The sequence below is a fragment of the Cydia fagiglandana genome, chromosome 26 (assembly GCF_963556715.1).
Source record: "Cydia fagiglandana chromosome 26, ilCydFagi1.1, whole genome shotgun sequence".
Taxonomy (NCBI): Eukaryota; Metazoa; Arthropoda; class Insecta; order Lepidoptera; family Tortricidae; genus Cydia; species Cydia fagiglandana.
This window is the reverse complement of record NC_085957.1, coordinates 6,225,178-6,243,013: the sequence shown is the minus strand read 5'-3', so window position 1 is coordinate 6,243,013 and position 17,836 is coordinate 6,225,178. Positions and strand designations below refer to the sequence as shown.

Genomic DNA, 17,836 nt, shown 5'->3' with positions numbered 1-17,836 from the left:
GTGTCACTCTGGGAAGAGAAGACCATGTTTTATTAGACTATGAAACTGAATAAGTACTATAGCTAGTAGACCATGAGCCTTAGGAGGATATAGGTCATTTTGTACAACTATTATTATGACCAACCATATTGTATTGCTTGTAATGGAATACATTTTTTGTTTTTGCGATTTTGGCTTAATTGTAAGGGCCCCCCCACATCTGGCGTCTTTCGAGCGTCGGCGTCTACAATTCTATGGCTGCTGCTCGACGCAACGTCGACGCAGCATCGACACAACTGCGCAGCGACGTCATTTTCCATAGCGCTGACCAGACGCCGACAGACGCTCGAAAGACGCCAGATGTGGGGGGGCCCTCAAACGGTTTCAGTAAGACCTATTTTCACCTTTTTAAATCTGGCTAAACTCTGAAAAACCCCCTGTAGGTTTATGTAAATGAAAGTCTCATTTTTATTTTATATTAATTTTATTTAGTAAGTGTAATAAATCTGTTAATAAAAAAATGCTTAGCTTAAATAATGTGCTTTTTATTTAGAGTTGGCTGCCATGGCTTCATTCTTCAGGTCTTCGTATGAAGTTTGGTTCTGTGAACAACGCAAATGTTAAAAATGAAATGTTATCGCAAGTTGATACAATTAGCTAGTCAGTATGCTTTTCAATCCAAGTCCAGGATGTATGTATGTATGTATGTATGTATGTATTTACTTTATTGTACATAGAAATATAAACACGAGAAACACAATTACAGAGTCAATTAAATACAACAAAGGCGAACTTATCCCTGAATGGGATCTCTTCCAGTTAACCTTTGAGGAAATGAGTAGATGATAGTGTAATGAAATAACTAATGATATGTTGAATACATCCAACTATTGCATAGCTTTTCACAGGAAAAAGACCCTAAACAATGGATACGGCGCGATTCGGGAAATGAATTAGGGATTAACTAGATACGATATAGTAAAGATATGTGACGTCCCACGTATAAAGGTACCTTAAGGCGGTTGGCGCTTACGCTATTATAACGTCGCTCCAATATTATTGCGGCGCTATGCGACGTAAGCGCCAGTCGTCATAAGGTACCTTTGGCCGTGGAACGTCACATAACTTTACTATTTCATATCTAGTGAATCTCTAATTCATTTCCCGAATCGAGCCGATAGAGTCTGATCGTAATCCTCAATAATCTATAAGAAATATGAACCAGATAGGACCCAGAGACTTGGCAAAAGAGGCCGGGGCAGACCACAAATGCGTTGGGAGGAAGACTTAAAAAGAACAGCCGGCACAGACTGGATGGCGACAGCACAAGACAGGGACAAATGGGCAGCAATGGAGGAGGCCTTTACCCACTAGGGATTCATTAGTAAAACACATATTATAAGTCATAGTTTTATTTTAAATTTTTTATGTAAACACTTTACAATGAATAAAGGGCTTTTTTATTTTTATTTTATAGGACCCAGAGGTCATCGCAAACTATCCCATCAGCCTCATGTCAAGCTTTTACAAGCTGTTTGCAATAGGATTGCCGAACAGGGAAGAATTCTTAACTACCTTCGTCTCCGTGCCCTGCTTGATGGTCACCACAGAGTCCACTGTGGTCAGTGTTGCCAACTGGGCATAAATGATGCCAGATCTGGCATATTTTCACTTGCTTTGGCACCAAAACTTTCCATTTAGCATCTGGCATATTTTTTAGCATAATTTAGTCTAAGCCAAGTTTGCACCAACTTGGCAGCAACAATATGCGCCATCGCCTTATGTGGTTCATATTTTCATATGAATTTTGACTTTTGTGGACGGATGGACGTCGACGGACTATATAAAGTTGGTCAAGCAGATCTTGTCAGTAGAAAAAGGCAACAAATTTTAAAAATGTAGGTATGTGTTTTAAGTGTCTAATTTCAAGTGACATTTTAGCATATTTCAAAAAGCTTTGGCATAATTTTAGCATAATCTAGACATTAGTCTAGCATTTTTTCAAAATCCGAGTTGGCAACACTGACTGTGGTGTCCAGTCTGTCATCCGCTATACACACTCAAGGACTTTAGAGGAACGCAAAAAAGTGTAATTACTAATTTTGAAATTACTAAAAGCTCAGGTGCTGTAATCCGGTAAAACTTGTTTAACAACTGAATACTTACGTCCCACATGTCGTCCTCCCAGCTAGGGAAGAGACTCTTGAAGACCTTGGGCTCCGCGCCCTGCTTGACGGTCACCACGATAGCGGAGTCCACTGTGCGGTCCAGCCCGTCATCCGCTATGTATTCCTGTGCAAAATACATTAATAATAACAAACATTGTCTTTGAACTATTAGCCACTCACCGCTTTTTTTATTTCTCTAAACGGGCATGTAGTGGAAATTCGCCGTGGCTAGCGAAGATTGCCTTTTTTCCGACAGATAACGCTCGCGAAAGAGCTCTTTATAGTTCGTTTTTTTTTAGCATTAGAAAGAACTTGCATGAAGGTAAGTTTAAAAATCAAAAATTATTACTTACAGCTTGGCAAAAAAGAGTAGAAATTAAAAAGTGGCAACACTGTAGTGTCGTCCCGTTTTCTTATATAAATTGGTTTGAAAGGGACGACACTACAATGTTGCCACTTTTTAATTTCTACTCTTTTTTGCCAAGCTGTATGAAAGCAGAAGAATATAAATGATCGTATTAGATTCATAATTGTAACATATTTGCTGTAACTTATTTTTAAAATGTGTTTTTCAATTAAAAGACACATCAAGGTTGTTTACCTTTTTTCTAATGCTAAAAAAAACGAACTGTAGACGACAAGCTTATCGTCTCTCCAGTTGTTACTGGTTGGTCGGATTGTTCATAGCTTTACATGGCGACCACGCCTTAGTGACGCCATTAGTTTAGAGTGGGCCCAAAGATAACTCTGCAATCTCTGCATAGCTTTTGAAAAGGTGTGGATATCTCATCGTTAATGTAAAATTTAAATGAAAATGCGTTTAAAATATATCTCGCTCACTTTGTTCTATTCGAATCAATGCAGACGGTTAGACGGACTCTACTTTAAACTAGGTTAAGTTATAGATGTCGGCGGCCGATCGTAAGATCAGGCAGATCGTAATTCCTGTGTATTGTTTTGAGGATAGTCAATTAGTCACATTAAACCAAAATATAGGTACGATAGGTTACTTCAGATGCCCGAAGGGCAAACTGCCCAGAAATAGGAGCCCCGCCACGCGGGGCTCCGTCGACTCACGGAACGAGTCAAAGATTTCAGAGCGCGGCGCCCTCATTCTTTCTTCCGTGATTTTCACGTTTCACGATATGCCTAGGAATTTCACGATCTGCCTGATCTTACGATCGGCCGCCGACATAGATATAAGACTAACCTCTATAATTTGACCCCGGGCAGACTTGACGCGCTCAGGGATGTTCTTGCCTTGCCACAGATATAACTCTTCACCCGTGTCCAGAACGTACACTCCGTCGTCAGAGAGATCCTGTTTAAAAAAACGACACTGTTCGAAGGGCGCTGGTTTCAGCCAATGTCCCGTGTGTGCTGGAGCCGCCGGGCCTCAGTCGGTCAGATGGCAAAAGGCCGGACGGTTTGACTCTGGTGCCGTGGGAGAAAGGAAAGTGCCTTTTGTGGGACGCCACCTGCGTCAGCACATTTGCCGCCACGCACCTTGGCCGCACTGTGAGGTCGGCAGGTGCAGCCGCTGAGCAGGCGGCGTCCCTTAAGAGGGACAAGTACTCGGGGTTAACGAACTACTTGTTCGTTCCCTTGGCTGTGGATACATCGGGGTGTTGGTGCGCGGAGGCGAAAACCTTTCTCGGGGAGCTGGGGCGTCGCCTGCGGCAGAGGGGTCTCGACCCCCGCTCCGGGTTGTTCCTGGCGCAGAGGTTGTCCATCGCGGTTCAACGCGGTAACGCGGCAAGTGTGATGGGCACCTTTGCGCCGGGGGCGATGCGGGGTGGGTTGTTTGAATAGTTTTTTAGGTTAGTTTAAGTTTAGGTTTAGATGTAATTTATAGTTTTAGATTTAGTAGTTTTTAAGTGAAATTAATGTTTATTAAATTTATATGTTGTGTTTATAATTTAGTATATGTATAACAAACAAGTAGATAATATAAAAATTAACACAGTAAAGAGTTAAAAAAAAAAGATAAGTTCACGATTTTATATCACTTGTTGCCGGTCCCATATTGGGATACTCTCCTCCAATCGAGGGGGGATTTGAATCTTCTCGAGGCAGAGGTGTAGGGTTGGAGCCGGTATAGCTTTATTTGACGTTCATACATACATACATACATATAATCACGCCTATTTCCCGGAGGGGTAGGCAGAGACCACGGATTTCCACTTGCTACGATGCTGACATACCTCTTTCGCTTCCTTCACATTCATAACATTCCTCATACACGCTCGCCGGTTTAGGGTGCTCTTGACCTGGCCTTTCTTCAGGATTTCCCCGATCTGATCAGAGAAAGTCCGCCGAGGTCTACCCCTTCCGACTCCCACTCCCACTTCTCCCTCTTCTCTCTCTTGTAATATGCCTACTTGAATAAACTTTTTTAACCGACTTCCAAATCTCAAAGAAGGAGGTTATCAATTCGGTTGTATGTTTTTTTTTATTTTTTTTATTTTTATTTTTTTTTATGTTTGTTACTCCATATCTCCGACATTACTAGATCGATTTTGAAAATTCTTTTTTTGATTGAATGTATATGCATACAGATTGGTCCCGTTTTTGTCAAAACTCAGTTCTGATGATGGGATCCATGAGGAATCGAGGGAACTCCTCAAATCTTAAAGGCATACATATAGTGATTTTTGGGTTTTTATCAACAAATCAAGCATATACACCCAAAAAAGTGACATTTGATGAAGTGGAACTGCTGATGATGATCAGAACGGAACTCTTTAACGCCGCATAGTTCACGGTTGGCGATTTGTCCTCTTCGTTATGTTTGTTAAGCAAGTTAAGTTTTTAAGCCACATTTTTGTCAAGCTCGAGTTCTAATGATGGGATCCATGAGGAATCAAGGGAACTCCTCAAATCTTAAAGGCATGCGTATAGAGATTTTTCTATTTACATCAGAAAATCAAGCATTTTCATTAAAAACTGTTGCATTTGATGAAGTGGAACTGCTGATGATGATCAGAACAGAACTCTTCAACGACGCATAGTTCACGGTTGGCGATTTGTCCTCGTCGTTATGTTTGTTAAGCAAGTTAAGTTTTTAAGCCACATTTTTGTGAAGCTCGAGTTCTGATGATGGGATCCATGAGGAATCAAGGGAACTCCTCAAATCTTAAAGGCATGCGTATAGAGATTTTTGTATTTACATTAGAAAATCAAGCATTTTCATTAAAAACTGTTGCATTTGATGAAGTGGAACTGCTGATGATGATCAGAACAGAACTCTTAAACGACGCATAGTTCACGTTTGGCGATTTTTCCTTTTCGTTATGTTCGTTAAGCAAGTTAAGTTTTTAAGCCACATTTATGTCAAGCTCGAGTTCTGATGATGGGATCCATAAGGAATCGAGGGAACTCCTCAAATATTAAAGGCATACGTATAGATTTTTTTGTATTTTCATCATAAAATCGAGCATTTACATTAAAAACTGTCGCATTTGATGAAGTGGAACTGCTGATGATGACCAGAACAGAACTCTTCAATGACGCATGGTACACGTTTGGTGATTACGAATTTCGATTTTGACTTGGACTGGGACCCGGTCTCGGACTCATACCCGGATCCGGTTCGGACCCGGATCCGGTTTGGACCCGGACCTGGACTCGGACCCGGATTCGGACTCGGACTCGGAACCGGACTCGGACCCGGACTCGGACCCGGTCTCGGACCCGGACACGGACCCGGACTCGGACCCGGACTCGGACCCGGACTCGGACCCGGACCCGGACCCGGACTCGGACCCGGACCTTGATCCAGAAAACCACTATGATACCTTAACTAAATAAACAACTATGATTACCTACCATAAAATTAATGTAGGTATAAAGTACGATGATGCCAATCTTACTAGCCCCTCCCGCTTAAACCCCCGTACACCGCACGGCATGCGCCATTAAGTGGGTTAGGTTAGGTTTGAACTGCGATCCTCACAGAACCAAACAAGGATTAGGTTAGGTTAGAACTGCGAGCCTTACAGAAACGAAATGCTACTTGAAAAGTGGGTTTGATTAGGTTCGAACTGCGATCCGCACAGAACCGAACTGCTATCTGAGGAGTGGGTTAGGTTAGGCTAGAACTACGACCCTCATGGCTCCTCTTCACGATGGGCCAACGCCGGCCACTCCAAGGGACGCATTTATGCGTTAGAGGGAGCAAGTGATATTGCTATCTCATTCTACCGCATGGCTGCGTCCCTTGGAGTGGCCGGCGTTGGCCCATCCTGTAGAGGAGCCATTATACAGAAGCGAAATGCTAGTAGAAAAGTGGGTGGTTTTACCTCCTTTTCTACATAGTGTACCATCTACAGTAATCTTTCATCGGCCCCCATGGAAGTCGGTTTTTTTTTCTTAAAAATTATTTTTATCTTTTATCTTATCTTTATCAAGGTCCAACCTGATCCATACAACACTGACCTCTTGCTTATAGTCCAGAGGCAACTCTTCAAACTTGATTTTCCCGGTGACAGAAACACTGACAGTTGTCAAAGTGGGCGGTGCCGTTACACGCCTGTTCACTTCCAGTGTCCAGCCTGAAGCGTCTTCCTTCTCTTCTGCTATTCCCCCTGAAGAAGAAATACGTTTTTGGCAAAAATTTCATTTTTGGTACAAGCTTTTATCGCTGACTGTACTTTTCTTACGACAGACAACTAATACTCATCGAGACAATTCTAAAAACCCCTAACACAATTAGGTTATGTTGTTTCATCACAGAGTTCCTATGGCCACCTCCTGTCTCCATCATCAGATCAGCTCGATGGTGCCATAATATTGCATTGTTATCCGATTTATACATGCATGCAAAATTTCAGCTCAATCGGAAACCGGGAAGTGGATCAAATTTAACTTGCAAGATTTGAGTACACACAGACAGACAGACAGACAACGGTCAGGTGAAACTAAATAAAAGCTTGTAATATACACCCTCCTCTGGGCAACCTTCAAAGAAAGAGGAATTAAAAAAGAAAATGATATCTTAAGGTACCTATTTACAGTATTTATACTTTACTAGCGACCCACCCTGGCTTCGCACGGGTTACACAAAACCTTATCAAATTACACACTAAACCAGGGGTGCGAAACTCCACCCTTCGGGCAAACTCGGCTCCGTTCGGCTCAGCATTGCTCCGAGCAATTTTTAGAGTTGACACAACTTGACTTCCCTTTGCGTGCACGACCACAGATAAGATAATGGCTTGAATTTTGACAACCCTAAATAGCCGAAACGGATACTGCCATATATTAAAAAGGGACATCATGATTCGACCATGAACCGCTGTCAAACTTTGGTTTTGTAGGAAGTTTCCTTTCTGTACGGTAGTACTACTACCATAGTAGGGCATACTGAAAATTCCTGGACTAGCCACTTAGAAAAAGTAAGTCGTCTCATAAGAATACAGAAACTTTCAGTATTGCCGACGTATTACTATTTCTGTGCCCTTAACACAGAATAATTAATAGTACTACCGTACAGAAAGGAAATTTCCTACAAAACCGAAGTTTGACAGCGGTTCAGGGTCGAATCATGCTGTCCCTTTCTAACATATGGCACTATCCCTTTCGGCTATTTAGGGTTGTCAAAATTCAAGTGATTATCTTATCTGTGGTTAGCAATGCACCGAGGAGAAGTTTCTTAAGTTGCGAATCTTCTATAAAGAATAATATCTGGAACTTAAATTTAATAAACAATCTAATCGTGTCAAGACCGACGTAGACACATGCCATTTTAAATATTTCGCCTGCCCGCTTTACTGTTATGTGGCGTGTAATATTACTCGTATATATTACACAAAACGTTAAAGTTCTCATGGGAATATTCTCACAGAGAACTTTCTAAGTTTCTTTCATGTAATTTCTCTGAAATTTCCGAGAACATTTCTGCAATTTCTGCAATTTGTACATTGCTATCTGTGGTCGTGCACGAAAAAGGAAGTCAAATGGTGCCAACCCTAATAATTGCTCGGAGCAATGCTGAGCCGAGTGGAGCCGAGTTTGACCGAAGTCAGGAGTTTCGCACCCCTGCCCTTACCTAGAGCATCCCAGAACTGGTCAGGCTCTTCACCTTGCTCCACCTCCTGGCATTCTTTACCGTCAGCAAGTTTCTGAGCGCAGTTCGACCCGTATTCACGCTCTAACGGCAACGCGTCCTGAAAAAAGTATTTTAGCTTTTACTTAGTAAACGTAGTAGTGCTCGACATGCTAATGGCCAATAGATGACACCATGCTGTCACCTCTATTGACAATCACTTAAGTTTCAAGATGATATGTACTGGGACCGCGTCGAGCACCAGTACGTTTACCGTATTTTAGCTTTGCTTACTTTGGACCGAATGTTAAAGAGCTCTAAAACCGACTAGGTACCTACGTTTTTTTAACACTAAAGCGATTAAACACCTAAATTAATTCTGGAACCAATGATAGGATCGCAGCTATACGTTGATATCTGATTGATATTTCCTCATATTGCTGCATTGCATTTCTGGGGACAGTTGCTGAATTAGAGATGATTCAGACCGCGCGCGAACTCACATGCGATTGTAGTTAGAGTTACATTGCGGACTATTGGTTACGTATAATTCAACCGACCGATCAAAAACCGCAATGTAATGAAACTAGCATGCGACTTCTCGCACCATCTAAATGAGCCCTAAGGTGTGTGAAGCGTTTAGCGTTCTTGCCCCCTTACTGCATATAATAAAACATATTTGTTTAATTTTAAACCTTAATAGCTCTCAATAGAGTTGAATATCATATCCGCCATATATGGCTTCGTATGCGGTAAAGGGTTAAAAAGGTTCATTATTCCTAAACCTGTACATACTAACGTAAAACTCCTCACCTTTCCATACCAACAGTAGACCACGTCAGGCGTGTCCAACACAAACACTCCATCATCTTGAAACGTGTCGGGACTTTTGACCACTTGTACGAATCTCGTGTCCACCCCTTCTGTCGTTCCTTGCGCCTGTAACCGACGAAACGGTAAATTACAACACTGCATGCAGTGGGTGCTCTGAATAATTGTTTGCTACCTGAGCGCGGGCTAGTCCAACGGTCAAAGAACCAGTGTAGGTGCGCTCTCCGATAACGCGCCTTTGTTACGCATCTCGATCACACATTTTAGACTGTTTCTGTAGCGTTCGACTCGCCGGCACTCAGTAACCGAAGTACAGTATTTTTTATGCAGGTGGTTGTAGCACCTGGCACGAGCGGTTTTATTTAACAATAGACAATAGGATTAGCTCGGGCTCTATTAGAAACCTACGAACTATACAATGGTGTAATGTACCCATTTTATGTACCACGTCGGAAATCGAACGTATGTACAGTCGCCACACGGGATTGTTATGCCATTTGGGGCTCTTGCTTAATTGGATTTTCTCTAGTGTACGTGTTGAACAACCAATTTAGCTAGGACCCTAAATGACGCAACAATAGCGGAGCGTGATGGTACTTACGTACGTAGGGATTAAAATCTGAAGCCCGACCACGCCTGGACCCAGTTTCCGCGACTTCAAGATATAATTTAAATAACAGATGAAAGTACATGTTAAGTACCTACCTCTGAATAAACCCCTTTTTTATTTCAAAAATTGTCTTATCATTTATTTTTCATATAATTTTTTTTTTTAGGTATACACGAATCGAAAACGCATGTCAAAAAAGTAATTGCAGACTATTCTTGGCCTAACTCTAAGCACTTATTACTTTATGGGATGTATATGTAGGTGTACGTGTGAGTGTTATGTCTTATGTGTATAGGGTAAAATGACTATGTGGTAATGAAATATTCCCTCACCCTGAAAAGCCGAACGAATGCGTCTTCATCAGAGGTCTTGTTACTGGAGTTGACAGGAGCGTAGTCCACATCCTTACCTCCGTAGAAAATGCTTAAATTGCCTGAAATACGTAAAACATTTAATAGGGAACGTGCCTGAACTATAGGGGGCAGCACAGGAACTCACTTAAGGGGTCCACTGACAGTCCGCCGGACGGTATCGGCCTGTCAGTTATTCGGAACTGTCAAAATTTTGTTCTGACAGGCCGATACCGTCCGGCGGACTGTTAAGACGAAACAGGAGCTGAGTTTTAAATATTTTAGGTAAATATACGTCTCGCTAACGGAAGCGGCTCCTAAAACTAGTGCGATAAGGATAAAGCGAAAAATTCCGCGTAAAAATCTCAAAAACCGCGGTTTCGTACTCGACTGTTTCCTCCCCTAAAACTTAACCAATCCTAACCAAACTTAGAAATCTAAATGATTATGAAATTATCTGTATCGGACCGTTTTGTTTTTTTGGCTAATTGATATCAGTTTTGAATACTACGCATCTCATTGTGACATAGTCAATTAGACCATTTTGGCAATTTTTGAAGGGCTCTAGCGCCTTAAAAAATAAAAATATCAAAAAAAGCAAAACGGTCCGACACAGAAAATGACAATATTAATCTGGGTTGAAAAAATCATTGCTCTAGTATCAAAATCCACGGAGGAAACAGTCGAGTACGTTTATATGGAGAAAAGACCACTCCTGTTGGCTCTTAATCAGTGGGCCCCTTTATGGTAATATTGGCATTTCCGGTCGACGACAGATAAATGTTCTTACCATGGAAAATACTTAAGAAATGTTTTGGTTCCTTCCCATGAGGTACTTTGACTACCGTGACTGTTTCGTCCAACTGAAAAAAAGTATGTTTTTTACATGATATAGGAGGCAAACGAGTAGACGGATCACCTGATGGTAAGCGATTACCATCATGTTTATTGCTATAATTACTAGACAAAAATAAATTAAACTTGTGTAACGTCAAAATAAAGAGCTGTAAAGCCTAATTAATTAACCTATTAATTTAGTTGATATTAACGAATCGCTTTTGGCGTCAAAGATTGGCCATAGCAATCCAGCGCGGGAACACTGCCTGCGTGATGGGCACCTTTCCAAGGGAGCGAAATTTTGATAGATATTTTTATTTTTTTGCTTTTGTTATTAGATTTATATTCATTTTATAAACTAGTTGTAATATTTAAGTGGCGCAGTCGGCAGGTTTTCTTCTATAGAGCTATCTATAGAGTATATATACAGTGTGGGAAGATAAGTCGGGCCCTGGAGGGAAACTACCTTAAATCCTTAAGGATCTGGCTAATTTTACTTAAAGGAGATACTTATTCCTTTATTTTTAAAAAGAAACAAATTGCATTTAAAGATTTTTCTTTTTTCTTCAATTTGGCTTGTCTAAAAAAATCTTGGGTACTAAAAATATTAAATATATAATCTAATACTTATTTAGTACTTTTAAATAGGATATTTTATACGACAGACGAGTGTAAGACCTAATGTTTCTTGGAGAAATGTTATCATTAACATTAACTGTATCGACTAGTAGAATAAAATTGCGAGTGTTTATTTTTTTGAATTTTTAGTCAGTTCGAGTCCCGGGCGAGGCAAGCGAATTTTAGAAAATCTTCGAATGCAGTTTTGTTTCCTTTTAAAAATAAAGGAATGTCTCCTTTAAGTAAAATGAGCCAGCTTAAGGATTTAAGGTAGTTTCCCTCCAGGGCCCGACTTATCTTTTCACACTGTATATATGTTCTTACCTCAATCTCTAAGTCTGTGGCCAGTTCGCGCGCCGCTTTTTTGTCATCAGTAGTTGCATCTTTACCCTAAAATGGAAATAATACCCAATAAAGATCATTCACGTACCGCTGTTAATATTGTTAGTTATTAAATACTCCGCTAATGTTCATATATCAATTAAGCCTTCATAAGGCAGAGGGTACTTCCTATCTGATTTTGAACTTTATTTCAAAGTAATAGGGGTTTTTTTACTTACAGCTTTCACATACACATATAGCTGTCAAACTTATAATGTAACACCCCTCTTCCGTCGGGGGTTCAGCTTGAATTTTAATATTATTGTAACGTGAGTGAGTTTCTAGAGTTAGACCAATTGAAGTCTTAACTTAGACCAAAAAAAAGCTTCTATGGAATTATGATGTTTAAGTAACACTTTAGCTGGGGTTCTAAGGTCCACCACCTTGCATTTTGGAGACAAAGCAAACCGCTTGGAACAGGTGTTCCTGGGGATGATCTGAGCCGATTAAGCCCGGTTGCCAAGAGGTTCCACCCAGCAGGTGGGCAGGGGAGGGGGGGCAAAAGTGGCTCCGGCGCGCCTCACTCTAAGCTATATATCTGCATACATCTAGCAAGTATATCAAGTTTGGTGTCTTTTTCGTGTAATTCGAGGATGAAAAATTCATTTCTGTGACTAAATTTTCACTCTTCCATACAAAAAAATCGAGAAATTAAAAATTCCAAAAAAATCTTTTCACTTTTTTTTTCGAAAATCCTCTACAAAATTAAAACTATGAGGATTTGCTCTAGAAAAAAAATACCTGTGAATAGCCCAGTTATCCTACTATATAGAATAGTAAACTTGTTAAACATTTTTTTTTCATAACTCTGATAAAAAAAATGTTTTGTGTCGCGCGGCGTACCTGCATTGTAAGAGCGGTATGCAGCGTTTAGGATTTTTAAGTATGTTTCGATGGTTTCTGATAAGTTGTTATTCTTCTGGTTGTAGAAAATTACTTCTGGACGTGATATATATACAAATATAAATTAAATGTATAAATATAGATGTTGGGAAAACTTTCACCAATAGAGTTATTATAAATGTGATAAAATTAACAAAGCAGATGTTTGATTAAAATGCGGGTTAAAATACGAGTAAGATATATATTGTTCGCAATTGCCACTATATGCCCATGGGTCCGTGCATTTTAGTTTTTTCTTAACGCAGTTGCACCTCCCTGCGCATTTTGTTTTGCAGCGGCAACGAATAAGCTCTAAACAAGCAGCAGCCGCCGCAGGTAGGCTTGTACATATATGCTCCCAATAACCATTTTGTTTGGACCAGCTCCAGTCAGCAGGACATGGAAGCTGTTGCTGAGGGGCTATAATCTGTCCCCAAACATAGCCTCCTTGGTAAACTGCACGGAGAATATGTTTACGTAGGTAGCGCATCTTCCATTGGAGGCAGATTCTCTAACTGAAGATTATTTTTTGTAAAAAGTACTTTTCGGCACTCTTTTACACTTGTACTTGTACCTGATCCGAACACTGTAACACAATGCATAGTATCAAAATAATGTCTAAGGACCAATTCACATCTCGTAATTCAAATCTGTTCAGATTTAATATTGTAAGACTCTTACTTGTCATACAAGACAATAACATTTTTTTCCAAAATTGGCTGCTCAATGTTGTTTTGCTTACCGTATTTAAATCCCTCCGGAACATTACAAGGACCACTAAAACCAGGATTGTCAGATCCCTCATATTTCCCACTTTTCTGTATGCTGTATGTCTCACATGGACACTAAGGGCATCCGAAAAACAGAAAGTGAATGCACTAGAGATGTGGTGCTGGAGACGAATGCTGGGCATATCATGGACTGAGCATCAATTATTGAGGAGCTTGGCATTAAAGAGCGGTTGCTTTCTACGGGCAAAACTCGGTACTCAACTTCTTTCGACACGTGTCTCGTCGAGACGGAACCTCTACAGAACGTCTAGTTGTGCAAGAAAGAGTAGGAGGTGACAGGGCTAGGGGAAGATCTCTAATGAGATGTACTGACCAAACCAAATCAGTGTGTCGGTCACAGTAAGCGAATGCTTACAGAAAGCAGCTCTACGGGAGGAATGGCGACGTGTCGTTAAATGAGTCGCTCAAAAGTTTTCATAATGGCCACGACCACTCTATCAAGAGTGTAACGAAGAAGAAGGCCCTCCGTTACAGCAGGATATGCGCTTTAAGCTTGAAATACGCTTTTTTTCCCTTTCCACACACAAAAGAAACTGTGTTGTAACCTGAAAAGGCGTGGAAGAATGGCAAGACTACTATCCTTTCTGGTCCTGTAAAATAAATCATATATCTATGAGTTACAAATAAAATCATATATTTAAAGAAAGTTTGCAGCACGTGACCATTAGCCCAGTTGACCTGTCTCTTATTGCGGTGACATATTTATTTATTTTATTTACAATTAATGGAAGAACTACAAACGTTAGCTTAAGAAAATGCAATAGCATGGCACGAGAGGAACAGGTGATTCTTTCCTGTGCCAATCCTCCATTAATTGTAAATAAAATAAATATGTCACCGCAGTATACGAGACAGCTCACCAGGGCAATTGGTCAAGAGCTGCAAACTTTCTTTAAATATATGATTTTATTTGTAACGCATAGATATATAATTTATTTTACAGGACCAGAAAGGTCAGAAGTCTTGTCATTCTTCCACACCTTTTCAGGTTGCGACACTGTTTCTTTTTTGTATGGACAGGGAAAAAAGCGTATTTCAAGCTTGGAGCGTATATCCTGCCGTAACGGAGGGGTTTAAATACGGCAAACAAGGCAATATTGAGCAGGCATTGCCAATATTGATAAAAATTGTTATTGTCTTGTATGGCAAGTAAGAGTCTTACAATAGTAAGTATGGACAGATTTGAATTACGAGGTGTGAATTGGCCCCTAGACGTTATTTTAACAAAATGCATAGTATTTTGTTACTGATTTTACGAGTACATCAGGTACAAGTACGAGTGCAAAAGAGTGCCAAAAAGTACTTTTTACAAAAAAAAATCTTCAGTTAGAGAATCTGCATCCAATGGAAGATGCCCTACCCACGTAAACATATTTCTCCGTGCAGTTTACCAAGGAGGCTATGTTTGGGGACAGATTATAGCCCCTCAGCAACAGCTTCCATGTCCTGCTGACTGGAGCTGGTCCAAACAAAATGGTTATTGGGAGCCCATTTGTACAAGCCTACCTGCGGCGGCTGCTGCTTGTTTAGAGCTTATTCGTTGCCGCTGCAAAACAAAATGGACAGGGAGGTGCAACTGCGTTAAGAAAAAACTAAAATGCACGGACCCATGGGCATGTAGTGGCAATTGCGAACAATATATATCTTACTCGTATTTTAACCCGCATTTTAATCAAACATCTGCTTTGTTAATTTTATCACATTTATAATAACTCTATTGGCGAAAGTTTTCCCAACATCTATATTTATACGTTTAATTTATATTTGTATATATATCACGTCCAGAAGTAATTTTCTACAACCAGAAGAATAACAACTTATCAGAAACCATCGAAACATACTTAAAAATCCTAAACGCTGCATACCGCTCTTACAATGCAGGTACGCCGCGCGACACAAAACATTTTTTTTATCAGAGTTATGAAAAAAAAATGTTTAACAAGTTTACTATTCTATATAGTAGGATAACTGGGCTATTCACAGGTATTTTTTTTCTAGAGCAAATCCTCATAGTTTTAATTTTGTAGAAGATTTTCGAAAAAAGAAGTGAAAAGATTTTTTTTGAATTTTTAATTTCTCGATTTTTTTGTATGGAAGAGTGAAAATTTAGTCACAGAAATGAATTCTTCATCCTCGAATTACACGAAAAAGACACCAAACTTGATATAGTTGCTAGATGTATGCAGATATATAGCTTAGAGTGAGGCGCGCCGGAGCCACATTTGCCCCCCCTCCCCTGCCCACCTGCTGGGTGGAACCTCTTGGCAACCGGGCTTAATCGGCTCAGATCACCCCCAGAAACACCTGTTCCAAGCGGTTTGCTTTGTCTCCAAAATGCAAGGTCCCCTTAGAAAACAGGACCTTAGAACTTCTGCTACTTGCACTGCGTAGCATCAAAATCGTTGCAGAGTTTTCTTGGTCTAACTCTAACTAGTCGCGGTCACGTCTGCCGCATTCATTCGGAAAGGTGGGCTAGCTTAGCCACCCAGTGGATGCCGGTAGAGGGACGTGGCCGCGGTAGGCCCAAACGGAGATGGCGGGATGACCTGGACATCTTCCTGAACAACTGGCCGGAGGAAGCACCAAATCGGGAGTCGTGGAAATTAAGGGGAGAGGCCTTTGCCCAGCAGTGGGACACTTTAATAGGCTAGGGAAAAAAAAACTCTAAACTATAGTCTGTATCTTTAGGTATTTAAAAAACCGGGCAAGTGCGAGTCGGACTCGCGCACGAAGGGTTCCGTACCATAATGCAAAAAAAAAAACAAAAAAGAAAGCAAAAAAAAAAACGGTCACCCATCCAAGTACTGACCCCTCCCGACGTTGCTTAACTTTGGTCAAAAATTACGTTTGTTGTATGGGAGCCCCTCTTAAATCTTTATTTTATTCTGTTTTTAGTATTTGTTGTTATAGCGGCAACAGAAATACATCATCTGTGAAAATTTCAACTGTCTAGCTATCACGGTTCGTGAGATACAGCCTGGTGACAGACAGACGGACGGACGGACGGACTGACGGACAGCAGAGTCTTAGTAATAGGGTCCCATTTTACCCTTTGGGTACGGAACCCTAAAAAGAGTAAACAAAATCTACTCTCAAATGGCTTCTTACGCCAGTTGAGGGTAGATGAAAACATTACATGATAAAATAATATAGGTTAAAGTCTGGTCGTTCAGGGACTGATCCAGGTGGTTTTGTATTTTGGTTGTATTAACTAATAAATGTTTATTTATATACGTGAAGATACAGAGTATAGATAGACTAACTGATTTTTAGGGTTCCGTACCCAAAGGGTAAAACGGGACCCTATTACTAAGACTTCGCTGTCCGTCCGTCCGTCCGTCTGTCACCAGGCTGTGATAGTTAGACAACGAACCGTGATAGCCAGACAGTTGAAATTTTCACAGATGATGTATTTCTGTTGCCGCTATAACAACAAATACTAAAAACAGAATAAAATAAAGATTTAAATGGGGCTCCCATACAACAAACGTGATTTTTGACCAAAGTTAAGCAACGTCGGCAGTGGTCAATACTTGGATGGGTGACCGTTTTTTTTTTTCCTTTTTTTTTGCTTTTTTTTGCATTATGGTACGGAACCCTTCGTGCGCGAGTCCGACTCGCACTTGCCCGGTTTTTTAATGTGTTTTAGAGACTTACAATCCACCAGTAGATGACGTAGGCTCCTTCACTCTCCTCGTTACACTGGTACTTGACGACGTAACACTCTGAGCTGTACAGGGCTGGGGATTCGGCCATCTTCTCGGTTATATCCTCTTGCTCACCCCCTGATAGCCTGGTGACAAATTACTTATATTACTCTATGTCCTATGTCTGTCTGGTACCTTCACGTTTGAACCGATGAACCGATTTAGATGAAATGTAATGAAACGAATATGAAACAAATTACAGTAATCTGCACTCCGGGCGCAGCACGGTTCCATTTTTATCGACTATGACTATGCGTGTCCCTTTCGCACTTACATACTTGTTAGACTTGTGCTAAGAGAACACCACTCTTCCACGCGGTTATATATGTGTCTTTTTGTGTTTGGGGATCGTTTTATCTCTAGGAAAACGCGTATTTTTCAGTTTTTATATGTTCTCCCAGATAGCAATTTATTTACTGAAGTCAATTAATTTCGTGATTGTGTTTGCATACCTGAATACGGCTTCCAGACTACCAGCCCCTAGATCGGGCATGTAGCCTCTCGCGGTAGCGCTTTTGCCGATCAGCTTGGCTGTGGCGGCTGATTCTTCGGCGTCTCCGGAATAGTAGCCAGCATCTGCAAGGGTCGGTATATTGTAGTATTCAAAAACAACGGGTTGCACTCCGGGAGTGCCGA

At 40.8% G+C, this 17,836-nt stretch overlaps 1 protein-coding gene across 1 annotated transcript in view; it reads right to left on the bottom strand.

The window, feature by feature from the left end:
- Positions 1-518: 518 nt before the first annotated feature.
- The window catches only part of LOC134677397 (gelsolin, cytoplasmic-like), a 90,877-nt gene continuing 73,559 nt past the window's right edge, over positions 519-17,836 (bottom strand). The window contains exons 11-21 of the mRNA XM_063535850.1: positions 17,653-17,776; positions 17,151-17,286; positions 11,764-11,829; positions 10,775-10,847; positions 9,967-10,067; positions 9,007-9,132; positions 8,197-8,314; positions 6,585-6,733; positions 3,358-3,468; positions 2,146-2,271; positions 519-581 (exon numbers count right to left, since the gene is read on the bottom strand). Coding sequence (XP_063391920.1) covers positions 525-581; positions 2,146-2,271; positions 3,358-3,468; positions 6,585-6,733; positions 8,197-8,314; positions 9,007-9,132; positions 9,967-10,067; positions 10,775-10,847; positions 11,764-11,829; positions 17,151-17,286; positions 17,653-17,776 — 1,187 coding nt within the window. The 3' untranslated portion in view covers positions 519-524. The remainder of the gene's footprint in view (positions 582-2,145; positions 2,272-3,357; positions 3,469-6,584; positions 6,734-8,196; positions 8,315-9,006; positions 9,133-9,966; positions 10,068-10,774; positions 10,848-11,763; positions 11,830-17,150; positions 17,287-17,652; positions 17,777-17,836) is intronic.